Source organism: Arachis duranensis, chromosome 7 (assembly GCF_000817695.3).
Source record: "Arachis duranensis cultivar V14167 chromosome 7, aradu.V14167.gnm2.J7QH, whole genome shotgun sequence".
NCBI lineage: Eukaryota > Viridiplantae > Streptophyta > Magnoliopsida > Fabales > Fabaceae > Arachis > Arachis duranensis.
Window position 1 is genome coordinate 34613953 of NC_029778.3, and position 17307 is coordinate 34631259.

General features: G+C 30.8%; 1 protein-coding gene across 1 annotated transcript; it reads right to left on the bottom strand.

The window, feature by feature from the left end:
• Positions 1-1132: 1132 nt before the first annotated feature.
• LOC107458720 (terpene synthase 10) lies at positions 1133-8664 on the bottom strand. Its single transcript, XM_021127805.2, has 7 exons — positions 8313-8664; positions 7502-7763; positions 6627-7023; positions 3910-4128; positions 3647-3785; positions 3000-3239; positions 1133-1598 (listed from the first exon to the last, which is right to left on the bottom strand). The coding sequence occupies exons 1-7, from the start codon at positions 8565-8567 to the stop codon at positions 1296-1298; spliced, it is 1815 nt and encodes a 604-aa protein (XP_020983464.1). The 5' UTR covers positions 8568-8664; the 3' UTR covers positions 1133-1295.
• Positions 8665-17307: the final 8643 nt, after the last annotated feature.

Below are 17307 nucleotides of genomic sequence, written 5' to 3' on the forward strand. Positions count from 1 at the left end.
GTACTTTTTGACACGCTTTAAAAGAATAGCAAAATTCTGTTTTTATTATACACAATGCGATTTCACTAATTTATATAGACGACTGTTGCTTGTAAATTGTTTTAAGTAAAAATGATCTATGTAAAAGTGGTGACTCAGTAAATCGGTTTAAGTTAAATTATTAATTTATCCACGTGTTTTGGCCCTAGTAAATCAATTATTTAAGATCAATTGAATTATTATATAAAGTTGTTTTCCTAATAAATCAATTTATGTTAGAACGATATAGTAGGATATTGTAAATCAATTTAACTTAAATCGTTTTAAGTTACATCAATTTATATAAAAAGACAATTTGAAAATGAAAATTAAAATAAGACAATCTTGTAATATTGGAAGCAAATCAATTTAAAAGCATGATTATTTACCCTTAAATAATATAATTCAAATAATAATAATAATAATAATATATTTATTATCAATCATGTTAAGGTATACACTAAAATAAGCAATTAGTATAAAATACACATTAAAATTAAAATACATATTAAAAGTAAATTAAATTGCACATATATTTATAGATAAATATATAGCAACTCGAAAATATTTAGTAACAAAAAAATTTAGCCAAAATCAACCAGAATTTGCCTTATTTAACATTCATTAATTGCTGCCGCAATAATTAATAAATGCTAAATAAGACAAGTTAAGACTGTTTTTGGCCGATTTTCTTTCTTCGATAGTGACTAATATGGTGGTTGTTTTTAGTATGCACATAGAATTGTTGATTTATTATTTCTCTTAAATTGATCCAAACGATAATGCAACTACTATAAATATATAGATATTTCGTTTATAGTGAGAACAAAATTTATTTTAAATTCTACCTATCTCGTTTGCAAATAAAATGTGGACAATTAATTTTTTAATTATCTCGTTTAAAGTATAAACGAGATATGTATATATCTATCAGGTTTGTAGTATAATCAACCGTAAAAATATAATTTTTTTAATAATTATATACTTTAATAAATAAAATATTTAATTTATTTATATCAAAAAATCCTACATATATGAATGTAACTCATTAACTAACTTGGAGAAATTATAGAAAAAGAAATTGTATTGCCAAATTATATTATACCACATATGATGGAGAGAACAACTGCTAATGCTCGTCTCTTTATTTATTTCAATAGCAAATGGATATACATATATAGCACTCAGATTTTGAAATGAAAAGAAAATGTCATTCTAGATAATGTTATATAATTATTCACCTATGAGATTTATATAATTACTTTTTTGCATGCCCTTCATACATATATATTATCTTGAATGGGTTGAATAAGTAATGATAATATGCGATTTTTGATTTGAGAATATTGAATGCTATGGCCATCTCCATGTTGGTACATGCATAGTGCCATTCTTCCAAGGTTCATAGCAATTTCTTTGAAACGGTTAGACAAAGGAGAATCATGAGCTTCTTTGTTCATCTTCTTCCATACTATGCTTAACATGGATTTTATGCGTTCACGTGCATCTGTTTCAGAAACTTCATTTTCGTTCATCAAACATTGAATTGACTTAATGAAGTCACCAGTCTCATTCTCACGCTGTCGAAAAAAACAAAACATAGAATTTATTGGCATAGTTTAAAAGAAATTTTTCTAAAACGAATTAATCTTTTTTTAAAATAAATAAAAATTATTTTATTTTTAAGTTAGAGACAAATTGAGTATGTCAAGTCCAATTAAAAAATAGCTCGGACGCGATGGGCAGCAGTTCGGGGACTTCCAACCCGATGTGCAAACTAAAATGCAATAGTGTGTTAGGGTGTAATTTAAATCTTAATTGAAAAGGAAAAGTATGTGGAACCAAAAGGGGATCATCCAAAAGATAAACAAAACAACATTAAATTAATTAAATTTAATTTTTATTTAATTTTTAATGTTTGTTATTAATTGCCGTTTTGAATGAAATCTCTCATTGATTAATATGTTTCAAATCCCCAATAACCATCCCTGGGATCACGAAACCCTTTCAGCAAGCCCGATCCAAAATTCATTTTCCCTTTGGTCAAATCCGAATCAAACTTTCTCTTCCATTTGGTGGCACAATTCATCGTTACACTAGATATCATTGACGGCGCCGATTTTAAATTGATTAAGTAAATCTAATTAAAACCTATAAAAACATTCCTCTTTTCTCTCACATTAACCTATCCACCTCCAACAAACACAAATTCGAAAAATACATAAAAAAACATTCATTTAATATGAAAAAGAAACATTCTGATACTTAGTAGAAGAAACATCCATATATATTAACTCGTAGAGATTTTGAATATTTGGCTGGATTTTGGCTGATATGCTTTTGGTTCCCTAACTTTACTCAATTGAGAATGAAAAATGGTTATAAAACACATGTGGAGGAAAACAAAGGGTCCGTGTGTTAGGGTATAATTTGTCCCAAAAAAAAAAGCGTACAATAGTGTAGGAGCGATCTCCTTCAGTGAAAAAAATTGGATACTGTTAAGTATTTAATTTAATCATTCGTTATTTTTTTTCACCTATTTAATTTTAGTCCCACTTATAGAATTAAAAATAAAAAATTACACTTTATTCTCTTAAATTTTTTTTTTTTTTTTACTTAAGAGGATCTATTTTCTAATAGTGTACGTAGATAAGATGAATTGCAAAAGTTTTTCTTTTTGAGAAACTAAACAACTCTTATCTTGTGAACTTTAATTTTTAGGTCTAGTCAAATAATTAGTCAAGTTACTAATTCAAGAGCTAGGTAATAAAAACCAATAGATTTCACCAAGAAAAATGAAAAAAAAAATACTATGTTATTTGGGAATAAATGACATGTGTGTGTTAACTTATATTATTTTTTAATCTTGTTTTCGTAACTATTTGGTCTTAGACGTTCACTTATTGTTTGACACGGTTTAAGAATTATGTAAAGAACATGATTGAGAGATATATATAGCAAGGAATTAATTAAGGATATACCTCATATGTTCCCTGGTCATTAGCAAGGCGTAAAATCATTGATGAATATTTGATGACGTCAGAGTACTGAAGCAATTCGTCTTCTTTAAATGATTGTGGAATCAGAACATAAGTGTGAACAAGTATAACAGGTGCACTTATGGAGACCCATGCATTCTCTATGTATTCTTCGAAGCTTGGAGTATATCCACTATGATTCCACTTTTCTTCAATAAAATATGATTTGCATAGATCTATCCACTGAAAATTTTAAAATTTCAATTAGTTCAAACACATACACTATGAATAAATTATGTACAATATTTATTTCTAGAAATATTCTTTGAGCTACTTTTTGGTGTCACTATACATATATATAGTCAGTAAAAGGTTAAAGCATCCAATCGAAAAAAGAAGAAATGATATATAGGATTCACATTATGTTTTATGACTTATATCTGATCTGTGACTTTTTCCTCAAGTGATACATTACGTTATTAGGAATTAATGTTGTATATAATTGATGTAATGGAGATTTAGAGACTATCTTAATGTATGCAACCAATTTTTAAGAATCATTTTGAAACTTAATTCAGCAAATTGGAAAAACAAAAATTTGAAAGTAATAGAAAGCTAATAGGGATGGTAATAACTAATTAATAGCTTACCGATTTCTGTAGGTATGGAGTGACATTGTAGCCACGATCTTTGAAAATTTCATATGCCAACTCATTCACGAAGTTATAAAGTGCTAGGAAACACAATTTCATGTAATCTGGGAGATTATCAATGGTAAATGGATCCCATCTGAAAAAATAACAAAGTTATAAGCATTTTATTTAATTTCTATTGTAAAAATTTCAAATAATCTAATAAGGTTGTTAGTAGCTACGCCAAAAGATATGACTGAGTAATAATAATCATTGCTAACCTTTCAATTGCATCTGTAAAAAGCTCCAACTCTTCGAAGGTTCCATAGACATCATAAACATCATCAATGGTGGTGATTAGGGCATTGACCTTTGTTATGACCGTTCTTAAATTCGCAAACTGTGGCTCAAAATTGTTTCCAACAGTCCAAATGTAATTCTCTACCATCCTATCTCTTGCAAAGCTTAACTTGTCACCAAGCCCAGTGTTCTTCCACCATCTTTAAAACAACAAAGGTTTTGGCATTAGTATTAGGAAGTTTTGGAATATTTAATTTATATTATTAAATTGGTCTCTCTCAGAATTTTTGTTTTGGACAAATTAATTTTTAATTAATGAAAAGAATGATAAATTGGTTCCTAATATTCTATAATATTTGACAAATTATTCCTTTATCATTTATAATTTTAGACAATTTAATCTGTTATCCATACTATCTTTGGAAAAAAGTATTGCCACTTTTCAAAAAACAAAATATTAGAGACTAAATTCTTTATTATTTTTTATTAAAATTAATTTGTTTAATGTTCTAAAATATTAAGAACCAATTTGCCAATTCTTTTATTAGTTTGTAATTATCACCTTTTGATCTAATAATCACTCATTATGTACTTTTTCATATAAAATAATTGTCACTATGTAAAGAAAATATGTATATTTTATCGAAAGACTGTTCCACACTCCTCTAATAAAAGCATGAAAAGTAGTTATTCTGTCTTATTTAAGAAAAATTCTACTTGTGTAATATAATATTCAACAATAATTTTTCCATACTGGACAGCACTTATCTAAATCAATTTTAGAGATAAAGATAAGTTAATAATAGAACAAAATGATTGAAGATTAAACAGTGTTAAAGCACCAAATATATTTTCAAATAAACTAATAAAAATGCAGCAATAATGATTGAGTTTGCTAGAAAAAGATCATCACAAACATTAGTCATTACCACTTATTATATATACTAGCACGAAGTGACTACGATGCAGAGTGGTTGCCAGCAGGGAGAAAGAAATACTAATTATTTTAATAAGAAATTTTAAAAAATCATTAAAATTTATTATTTTTTATCATCAATTAATTATTAACTCAATTTTTATAATTTATTAATCTAATAATATATTTTATCCTATATTTTTAAATATTAATAATTAATTATTAATTAAAAATAATAAATTTTATTGATTCTCTAAATTTTTAAATTAGAAGTATACATATCCTATAGTTACAAAAAAAAAATGCTTCCCCAAATTTAATTTTACATCTAATCCAAATAGAGTCACCATGGTGCAATTTCTTCCCCAAGTAATTAGGCGTTGTTTCTCGAGTATTCATATGCTAAAAACCAACGACCTATCATCATTTTAGAAATTCATCTTTCCGTAAATAGTTACTCACAATCTTTTATAATACTATAATTAAAATGTTTGGAATTTGATCTTGATTATAAACTATAAATAAATTAAGTCTAATTATTAAAAGCTCTAAATTTATTTTATTTTTCTATTATTTTGATTATTAATTAACTTAATTAAATTTAGTCTTCTTCTATTCTCAAATTCCAATTGTTACTCATTTATTCTGTTAAACTCTTTTTTTAGTTTCATATTTTCAATCTTCTTTTTCTATTCCTTATTTAGTGGTCATCTTCTCTTCATCAAAAGATAAATTTCAAATTTTCTATTTTGTTTTATATAGCTCTCTATGACTCTATGTATTTTTCAATTTCATTGTTTCTTTTTTTGATATTTTCAATTACAAATTTTAATTCAAACAATTATAGTTTAGGTATTAATCTATTTTTTTATTCTCTTCATGAATTTATATATTTTATTTTATTCTCAATTTAATGATTCTTATTACTTATTTGTTTATCTTTCGTTCTATTCTATTATATATAATTATGTTGCATATAAGTTTTTAAAGTGAATTGATCAATTTACTTATAATTTAGAATATATATTTTTTATTTTTAGAAATAGTAATGAAAAATATTTCAAAAGAAAGCTACAACTAGAATCTGAAGTCACTTCATTAGTTTCTTCTAATAAAAAGAAGTTTTTAGAATTCAATGTAAAAAGTCTAGTAATATATATTTTAATTCAATGTGCACTTTTATATTTTAAATTTAAATTAATATATATTTTGATAATAATATGTATTATTTTTGTCCCTCAACATAAATTTTTCGGATCCGTCACTGCATATATATATTAAAAATTAGAATATAAAATATACTTTAATAATATATAAAATAAATATATTTTTACATAAATAATATAATGATTAATTTATAATTATTTTTTAATGTTACATCTAATATATAGTTTTTTTATTTTTATTATGCTACTGTGTATGCAAACAAATTTGATTATTCATGTATTGTAAGTTTATTATGTTATCATGAAAAATTTTAGTAGTTGATTATTTAATTAGTAAATATGTGAATGCATATAATTTATATCTTTTAAAGTGAAAAAATTTGTAAAATAATAAAAAATAAAAGGTTAATTATTATTAATGTTATAACTTTTATGAAATGTGTGTTTTACTATTTTAATTTAAGAATGATTAATTTTTTAATTTACTATTTTATCAATTTCCTTATTTTAAAAGATCTTGATCCGAAGACATATGTATAAATATACACAAATTCTAGTTAATATGTATCTTTAGTTATCAATTTATACTAAAAATTGAAGTCTATATTAATCATACCTTGATGAGACTTTGAGTTCCTCTTGGTATATTGTCTGAAGAATGTTGAAATCCAATTTAGCTAACTGAAGTAAAAGTGGATTCATGTTTTTCTTTTGTTCATATGCATTAATGAACCATTGAGCCTCCCATCTAGGAATTCTCCAATGTAATGGAAGCTCCAAAGCTTGATTAATTAGGAGTGATAAGTAGTGGTCATGATGATCATTACTTTCATCATTATTCTTGCTCAAATATTCTTTGAGATATTTTGAGGTGAAATCTTTAGCTTCATCCAATATAGTTTCATTTTCGAATGAAAGAAATGAGGCTTCATAAAGTGATAGCATTCCCTCAACATCAATTGATGAGTGTTGACTGAAGTTGCCCATTTCATCTTGAAAGCTCAGAAACATATCTACAATATCCATTAAAAAAATTAAATAAATTTTTAGTTCATATAGAAATATACTTTTTTTTTACGCTATAAATAATTTTTTTAGTTTTGATCTTTGAAAAATTGAAGATATTAATTTGTTTTTGATCCTACTACACACAAATTTTGAAGGGACTAAAATTATGAATATTAATAAATCAAATATTTAGATAATTTTAGAAAATAAAATTTTTTTTTGTCAATATCAATTAACTTTTCAAAAATTATTTTATCCAAAACTCTAGATCCTTAATCATCATAATTAAACCCTCAATGTTAGATTCTAAATGTTTCAAATATTGACTAAAAAATTAGTTAATATATGGACTAGAAATTAATTTCTTATATTTTCTGTATTTTTAATTATGGTCTGCAATTTAAAAGCATGAATATAATGTATGTATAAATTGATAAGGGAGTGTCTAGCCCTCACTATTAACAAAAAGAGAAAGAAAAGAACCTGTTGATACATCATAACCGTGTTGCCTTAAGAGTCTGAACCCAAGTGCTGTAGCATATAAATTATTATCCTTCTTTGAGTTATCCATCAAGTTGTAAATATTGTCCAACATGTTCCTTATTTCATTATTAAAATGATAGGCCACTCCAAGTCTTTGCAAGACATCAATAAGCTCAAGTTGATCAACACTATTTTCCACTTTGAAAAGCATCATTCTTACTTTTTCCCTTAGCATTTGGCTTTTCTCTACGTACACATCTCCCTGCATTGATAAATTTACCACATTGATTAATTAGCTTAATCAATAGCAAAATTGATTTTCTTTTTCCGGCTCAACAATTCGAAGAATAGAACTATATACGGAAAAACCATAAAAAACCTAATAAATAAGACCTTTTGGTTTAAGGGTTTAATTTATTTTATTTGAAAAAATATTAATTTTCTGCTTAGTTGTCTTTTGTTTTTATAATTTAGGTAAAAAATTAAAAAATAAAATATAATTCTATACTGTGTTTGAGCAGACATTTCCTAGCTATTATTATAGACCATTTATTTAACTGTTTTTTATTTTAAAAATTTAATTAAAAAGTAAAAGATAGTGTGAAGGTAATAAAATCTTATTTCCATATTTTCATGTTTTTCTCCACAAATTTTTTAAAATATAAAATATTGAACATGAAATATAAAATCAAAGCACATATATTTAACTGTCTTATTACAAAATAAATCATGTAGGTATTTAATTTCTAATAATATTTAAAAGACAATAAAAAAAATATTACCGTTAATTTCTTGAAGTATGAAACCATACCTTATATTCACTGCTCAATGACTGGATATAATCATAATGCCAAATAGAGGGTTGAAAAAAGTTCTCAGATCGACGAACAATTGCTTGGCTATTATCAGAAACTTTAGTTGATGCATTAATATTGCATTGAGTTGGAGGAGGGACTCTGAATTTCTTGTTTGCTAGGAATGACGATGAGTTTCTCCTCGGAGGATGAAGCAACATTTTGGTGGACATAGATGGAGTTGAAGAAGCAAGTACAAGTGAAAGATCCATTATAACTGAATAAGATATTTTTTTTTTTCAAATTGTAGAATATCGGTGTGATTTTTTTTACTTTGTGAGTGGATTATTATTGTGTGTTTTGCATGTTGGCACTTGGCAGCATAATCAAGCATTTATATAGGTAATGAATGCAAACAGAACTTTCTATATATGTTTATATATAATATCGTGTTCCTCGTTTATCAGGCGTGTTAATCGTACTGTATATATAATGATTAACTACAATCACATCACTTCAAAATTAACTCAATGTAGATTTTGTGAGTCTCTTCTCTTTTGTATGTGGTAAACGTTTTAAACGTTTTCATATTGATTATTCAATTTACTGTTTACTATTTTTAATGAATATAAGATATATAAAAAATATTTAATAAACGTTTAAAATGATATATAAAAAATGTGTTCTGACTCATCCCAACAGATGGGGTTAATATGTACCCTATCCGCGGGTACTCAATCCGATCCTACTCGCTCGGGTAGGATTACCAATCCGATCCGCAGCGGATAGGATAAGGTGCGGGTAGGGTTCTCGTGCGGGTCAAGTGAGGTGCGGGTTGAGCTTTAACCCTACTCGACCAATCCGCACTCTATATATGTTTATATTATATACTTATATAAAAATATGTTTTAAGTAAATGTTGAATCAAAGACCTCTCATTAAATGCAAAAGATTCTTAGCCACTAAAAAAAATCATTAATTGATAAATTTAATTTTTTTTACATAAAAATCAATTCTATTTTAAATTATCATTAAGTTATATAATAATGTTGTATATTTTTTGTAACCCGCAGGTAGAGTTGGGTACCCGCGGGTTAAGAGCGGGTAGGGTTAGGGTTGGGATATTCTCAACCTGCGAATAGAATAAGGTTTATATAAAAATCTCAACCTGCGGGTAGGGTTAGGGTTGGATCCAAACCCTACCCTACCCTACTCATTGTCACCCCTAAATGGGGTCTACCAAAGTATTAAATGAACCCATTCTTCATCTGTATAACATGACGTCCCGCACGTGTTTTGATCTCTTGAAGAGATCTTGACAACTAGTGGATATTTTCGAGGGGTTAGGTCTTGGCGAAAGAGGGTCCATCCAAATAATTTGGGATAAAAGGAGAGAGAATTATTCTCTTCTCAAGTACGCCACTACAACCTCAATTAGCCGCTTCATCATCATATGGACTCTTACTTTAACATGGAAGTGTTCTTGCAGGTGGCTCCATCCGCTGACCAACCGACGACTCATAGGTTCGATTCCTCACCTCAATCCTCTCATTCAGGTCCTGATCCTCACTTTAAACGATCTCTCCATCAAAACCTAGGCAATAGTCGACTTCTTGGTAGAAGTGGTCGGCAAACCTCCCGAAGCCCCGAACATGTGGTGTGTAAGACCCAAAATTTTTAAAAAGTCTTATTATGAGCAAATTTTAATTTATTTATTTATTCATTAAAGATTTTAATTTTAGAAATAACTTTATTAAAAGTAATTAAATTAAATTTGGACAAATTGAGTTTGAATTAAATTAAAATTTTTAGCCAATTTTATAATGGATAATTTTTTATATTCAAATTATAAAGTTTTGTAGTTGTAAAATAATAAGAATTTTATATGAATCAATTTAAATAATTGAGATTTTAAAATTTAATACTTTAATTTTTATAAATAAAAAAAATTAATTACATTACTTTTAGTTCCTGGATTAGAGTATGTGATACATGTGCATCTTAACTAGTTAGTTTAAGACTCTTTTTCATCAAATAAATCATGAATCTTGTTTACTAATAAAGTGTTTTTGTGGTTAATTCTCAATTATATTTGCATGCAAAGAATCAATTAACGTTAGTTGAATTTATGTTCATTCATGAATATAAGAATTAAGATTAATGCACTTGTGTATATTAGGTGATTTTGTGACTAATAGAATTAAGTTGGTTGCACTTATGTAGATTAGTTCATTTTGTGTTAATTCATGAGATTAAGAAGAAGCTTTGATACAATTATATTTAATGATTTTTTGGAGAATGATGATGAATGGTGTGAGATTCAAGTTGTTCAAAGATGAAATTAGTCTAGAACAAAGAATGGCATTAAAGATTATATTGTGTATTCACGCATGCAACAAAGTCCCCAGAGACACACCAAAGCGTTAGTAACGCGTCATTATTGAAGCGCCACTTTCAACAACGCATGCAACTAGGCTTCCAGTTCCAAGATTCAAGCTCTCTAGCCTTTGCATGGCGTTAGTAACGCAGCCTTGAGGAAGCACTATCAAAAGAGGCGCCACAACACTATCCAAGATTCAAGCTCTCCAACCTTACATGGCGTTAGTTACCCCAAAAGCACAAAGCGTTACTTCAAGCAACGCCAGTAACAACTAAGAGTAAAATTAAGCATGCATGCAAAGCGTTAGTAACGCCTCAAGTTCAAAAGCGTTACTTCGGAGGTGCCTTTGATGCGTGCAAAATGTGGAAATCAAGACACTTGTAAGAACCGAAGTTTTTTTACATAAAATCGCTTTAATAAAATAATAATTTTTAATTGTCCGGAATAGGTTTGAAAATGTAGAAATTATATTTTGAAAATAAAAAGGTGAAATTTGAATTTAATGAATTTTTCTGAGTTGGAAAATGTAGTTTTTATGAAAATTTTTTGTAAAAATGTGTAAAGGTGCTTAAGTCGGCAGTACCGGCTCTAGTCTATCCGATATCGTGTATTTTGAAAAATGAGATTTTGAAAATTGAATTTATTGTTTTGAAAGAACAAAAATAATTTAGAATTGAAAACTGGATACTAATTCTAAAGGTTTTACCCCAAAATAGACCAAACAGACCAAAAATATTTAGCGGATTGGACCAGTCTCAAGTTGGGCCCATGTCCAACATATAAATACCCTAACTAAGAGGCATTTAGCCTCATTTTTCATAAGAGAGAGAGCGAGGGACGGTGAGAAGAGAGAAGAGAAGGGTTTGGGGTTTTACTATTCACCCAAACCTTGTTTTGATCATAACTTGAGTTACGGAGTTCCGATTGACGAGCTGTTTGCGGTTACGCATCGCTCTTGCCGAGCCCGTCATTTATAACTAAGTTTTGTTGGTAAAAAAATAAAACTCAAGCTCCAGTTTTCTACCCTAGCTTTTGTGCATTTTTTGTTCTAGTTCTTGAGTAGATTTTTGTATTTTGTTTGTTTAGGGGTGATTTAGCATTGGAATATTGTTGGATTTTGTCCCTAATATCGTTGGGTAAGGTAAGTCTCTTCAAACGCTTATGGTTTGATGTTTTGGTTAGCCATAGTGTTGATTATTGTTATGTTATATGTGTATAGTTTGATAGTTGATGAGTTTCGGAAGTGGTATTGATGTTTGAGGCTTGTTGATCTTGTTGGAATCAAGCTTTTGGTATTTTGTGCAGATTAGGGATCGGCCAAGGTATGCTTTCGATTTTCTTTATGTAATATGTAATGTTTTGGTACACTTAGATTAGTAGCCTTTAAGATAGGTTTGAATGATGTGGTTGCATGATTATTTGTATGTATATGTTATGCTTGATGGTGGTTTGGAGGGGGGTTGAATGAGTTTGTATGTAATGATATCTGTAGGATGGTAGATAATGATTATTAATGGGTATGATGGCTTTGATGAATTATGATGGTGGGTGTTGATGATTAATGATGAATATTGATGTTGTTGGTAATGGATGAGAAGGGTTGAACGAGTTGATAAGTTGGGATAGTAAGGTTTGGATGTTGTATAGTTGAAAAATGATGGAATTTAGGAGTTTTGATGTGATTTAGGTTGAATTCAGAGTTGGATGGAGTGAGTATTAGATGGTTTAGATGATTGAATGATTTATATGGTTGAGAAATGTTTGGTATGGTTTCTTGAGTGATGTTAGTATTGTTGGGTTGTGAATAATTGGTTTCGAATTGAGAGTTTTGGTAAATTTGAGGTTTAAATATTTTTTGTAAAAACGGTTTAAATATTTTAAAGCTGTCTACAAGGTTTTTCATATACTATGTCTTGTTTTGTTCGTATATACGTTTTGTTATCGTGTGTGAACGTTTCGCGTTTCGAAATTTCGCATTATGCAAGTTGGGCTTTTATTCCTTCATCGGGCTTCTAGTATTACTATTTCTTTCTATATATATAATATTATATGAGGTTTAGAACTATTGTGACACTTTGTTATCCTTTGCTTTACGACGCGAGATAAGGCTTAGGATAACGAGGTGTTACATTCACAATTTTTGTTCTTCCTGTGCGTACGCACACTTTGCCAAACTTTCCTTTGTTGTGTGTAAACCCCGCTAAAATCGGTAAATAATTAGTTAATAAATTGAATTTTAATTAGGAAACCTAAAATTGCAAAACTAATACTAAAATAGGATAGACCTCTTCAAAACGAGAATTTCGACACTAATTTTAAAGAATTTGGCCTGAGATTGGGCCAAATCGGTCAAACCGGTTGAACCGGACCCAAAATGGGCCCAAAGCCCAACCCAACTCAGCATAAAACACCTAAAAGAACCCCCTCTCTCCTCTCTTAATCATCAAACATGCTGAATGCAGCCATGGGAGGGGAGAAGAAGAAGCAAATCCTAACCTCATCTTCAAACCTTGATAACTTTTGATCCGGAGCTTCGATTGACGAGTCGTTTACGGCCCCGCGTCGGGTTTGTCGAGCTCTTCAATTCTACTTAAACAAAACAGTAAGTAAATTGCGTTTTTCTAGCTCCATTTCTGCTGGTATATGGATTTCGAGTTTAAGATTTGAGAAACTCAATTCCTTGATGATTTTCATGTTTTAGGGGTCCACTAGACTTGATTTCTTGTGGGTATTGCCCAAGGATCAGTGGGTAAAGGTAAGAGATCTCAAACCCTAATGAAATTTATGAATTTAGGCATTTGTGTATAGAGTTGTTATGTTTAGATGTGTTAATTGTGGTTTAGGTAGTGTGTATGTGAATGTTGATGCTTGTTGGAGGCTTGTTGGTGATCAAGCTTGATTTGGACTGTTTGATTGAGCTTGGAGGGGCTGTACTTTTGAGTTGTGAGGCTACCTTGGGTGAACTAAGTGATCGGCCAAGGTATGGTTTAAGTTTCGCACATTTAATATTTACAGTGTTGTGAAAACTTAGGTTAGAGGAACCATATGATAAGTTAATTGTTAATTGCATTTAATGAGTAGTTTGTAATGTTGTTGGAGCAAATTGTTGAAGAACATAGATTGGAATTATGAGGTATTGAGGTTATTAATTTCATGCTTTTGGACTTGCTTATAATGGGTTGTATTGATGTTGATATTGATGAATTATGGTTGGTAATTGTTAATAAATAGTTGTTATGTCAAGTTGATGGATTAACATGTATGAAGAGTTGATTTATGTTAATGGCATTTAATTGGTATATGTTGATGGAAGGTTGATAAATATATGATAAAAATTGGTATAGGTGAAGAACTGATGTGAACAAAGGAAAGGTTATTGATGTAAGAGGTAAAAGTAGATAATTTTTATGATCAAGGTTGGTTGAGTTGATTAAAGCTTATATTGGTAATGGTTGTTGATGAATTGAGTTGATATGGTTTTACAATGCAAGTTTTAAATGGTAAGAAACTTAAGTTGGAGAAAAAGAGGTTTTGTTGAAAGTGGTTAAAACCAAATTTTGATGAACTTTGGATGTCCATAATATTCTCCTCAAATTTTGGATTGGGTTGTGGTTTGTTGCAAATAAAAGATGGTTTCAAAAGCTTTTGATTGGTATCAACTTTGTAGAAAATGGAATTTTGTCGAGAAAGTTATGGACGTTGCAAGTTTAGTGTTTAAATTTGAGTTCAGGGTGACCAAACCGGTTTTGACTGTTTTTAAACCAATTTTTCACTTCTAAACCTCTATTTTCTTCCCTTTTAGGCTTAAGGTATGGTACTAAGACCAGTAGCTAGCTGAAGCTAGGAAAATAAGATAACTTGAGATTGAAGTAAGAGGTAAAATAAGGAGTTTTATAAAGAAGATGAGAATGTTAAAGGAAGTTTAATGCCATGGCTTGATAAATGATGACATAACAATTATAAATATGAAATGGCTTATGAATGATGATATTAGAGATACGAGTTCCCTGGGTAAGAGTCGTGGCTCGCCACCACGTGTTCCAGGTTGAATCTCGATACTCTGTTGACCCTACGTCGTGAGGGTGACCGGGCACATATAAATTTCCGGGTATGGATAGCCCCTATTGAGTGATTATATGATGATTGAATGTGAACTCTATGCATAGACTCTTGGAGATACGCGACGGGGGACAATCTAAAGTTTTCGGACTTGTCAGGTTGGCTGGATAACTGACAGATGGGCCCCATCAGCCATAGGACAGGCATGCATCATATGCATTTGTTTGTTTTTAATTGTTATGCATTTCCTGGGTTTGCCTAATTGATATATATCACTTGCTACCTGTTATACTTGCTAATTGTATTATCTGCTCATTATTTGTGCGTGAACTTGTTTGATTGCTTGTTTCTGTTGCATATGGATGACGGAGGAACGGAAGAAATGGAGAAAATGGTTTGGTGTTAGATTAGGATTGAAATTGAAAGAGTTAGGTAGATTTAGATTACCTATCCCTCTTTATAGCTTCTGTTTAGTCCTTAAGTTGGATAACTGAATAACGGAGTTCTAGGATTGCCTATGACATTCTCAGAACCTTATTTATTATACGCGTGGCACTTTTACCATACTGAGAACCTCCGGTTCTCATTCCATATTGTATTGTTATTTTCAGATGCAGGTCAAGAGGCTCCTCGTTAGGCATCTGGATCTTGGAAAGCGAAGTAGTACTTAGGTGTATTTTGGTTTTCTGTTTGTATATATGTATATATGTATTTAGCTTACTCCCCAAATATAGCCTTAGCTTCGCAGGCTGGGTCAGGGGCTAGTTATGTTGTTTCTTTGGCTTTCATTTATTCGTTTGCTTATCTTTACCATGTTCCTATTAGGTTTCTTAGCATGCAAGTAATCCTTTCCTGAGCGTTGCGCTTTTTATTTTGCGATCTTTGTTTTATCCGTTTTGTTTCAAGGCTCTTAGTATATTATCCTCTTCTTTATTATGTATTTATTCTGCTGTTTAGAGGTCTGTAACACTACACTACCTCTGTTCTACCACTTAAGCATAAAAATCTGTGTAGTAGGGTGTTACATTATGGTATCAGAGCAGTTCATGCATATAGAGCCTGAGGACAGACTAATTGTGCTTCTATACATTCTCTATGTATGTGTTTATGTACTATTAGGATATCTAACTGATATATGTGGCATAAACGTTCATGAACATGCATTTGGGACTTAAAGCACTGAACTTGAGATATTGAGACTGATCAACTTAATATCATCTGTTTGGTGTATATAGAGATCAGATGTCTACTCGCGGACACAGATGCGGGCCAGGTAGAGGCCGAATAGGCAATGCTATGCTTGATGCATCAGGAAATACTCCTAACCCTATAGACTTCATGGCTGCATTAGGCAATATGGCAGCAGCTATGCAAGCGACAGCTGAAGCCCTGGGAAACCAAATTAATAATGGAAATAATGGAAATAATGATGAGAATGGTCCAATGTCACTGCGTTCCTTCTTGAAGGTTCACCCTCCAACTTTCAGAGGGACATCGGATCCTACCGATGCCGATAACTTGATACAGGCCATTGAGCGAGCGTTACAGGCTCAGCAGGTTCCTGATAAACATTGGGTTGAATTTGGAACCTACCAGTTGTATGGTGAAGCTCAGCACTGGTGGCAGGACATGAGGCGCATTTTGTAGCCTGATGGGATTGTGATCTCTTGGGAGTTGTTTCGGGAGGAATTGTATAAGAAATATTTCCTCACCTCAGTTAGAAATGCTTGAGAACTCGAACTACTTCAGCTTAAACAGGGACAGATGACCATCACTGAGTATACCAGTAAGTTTGAGGAATTGTGCCGCTTCTCACGCATCTGTCAGGGAGTTCCTGAGGACTTTGCTGAGTGGAAGTGTATAAAGTATGAAGGAGGCCTTAGGAGTGACATTCAGAGTTTTGTGGCACTGGTGCGCGAAATTGTGAACAATACTTTTCACAACTCTCATAATCCCCGGTCATGAACCCCAAAAACTTGGTAGCTCAATACCATGGCATTACACAACTTCGCACAACTAACCAGCAAGTGCACCGGGTCGTCCAAGTAATCAACCTTACGCGAGTAAGGGTCGATCCCACGGAGATTGTTAGTATGAAGCAAGCTATGGTCATCTTGTAAATCTTAGTCAGGCAAACTCAGATGGATGTATGATGATGAATGAAATAAACATAAAGATAAAGATAGAGGTACTTATGTAATTCATTGGTAGGAACTTCAGATAAGCGCATGAAGATGCCTTCCCTTCCGTCTCTCTGCTTTCCTACTGTCTTCATCCAATCCTTCTTATTCCTTTCCATGGCAAGCTCATGTAGGGTTTCACCGTTGTCAATGGCTACCTCCCATCCTTTCAGTGAAAACGATTGCATATGCTCTGTCACAGCATAGCGGAATTCATCTGTCGGTTCTCAATCAGGCCGGAATAGAATCCAGTGATTCTTTTGCGTCTGTCACTAACGCCCCGCCTGCTAGGAGTTTGAAGCACGTCACAGTCATTCAATCATTGAATCCTACTCAGAATACCACAGACAAGGTTAAACCTTCCGGATTCTCTTGAATGCCGCCATCAATTCT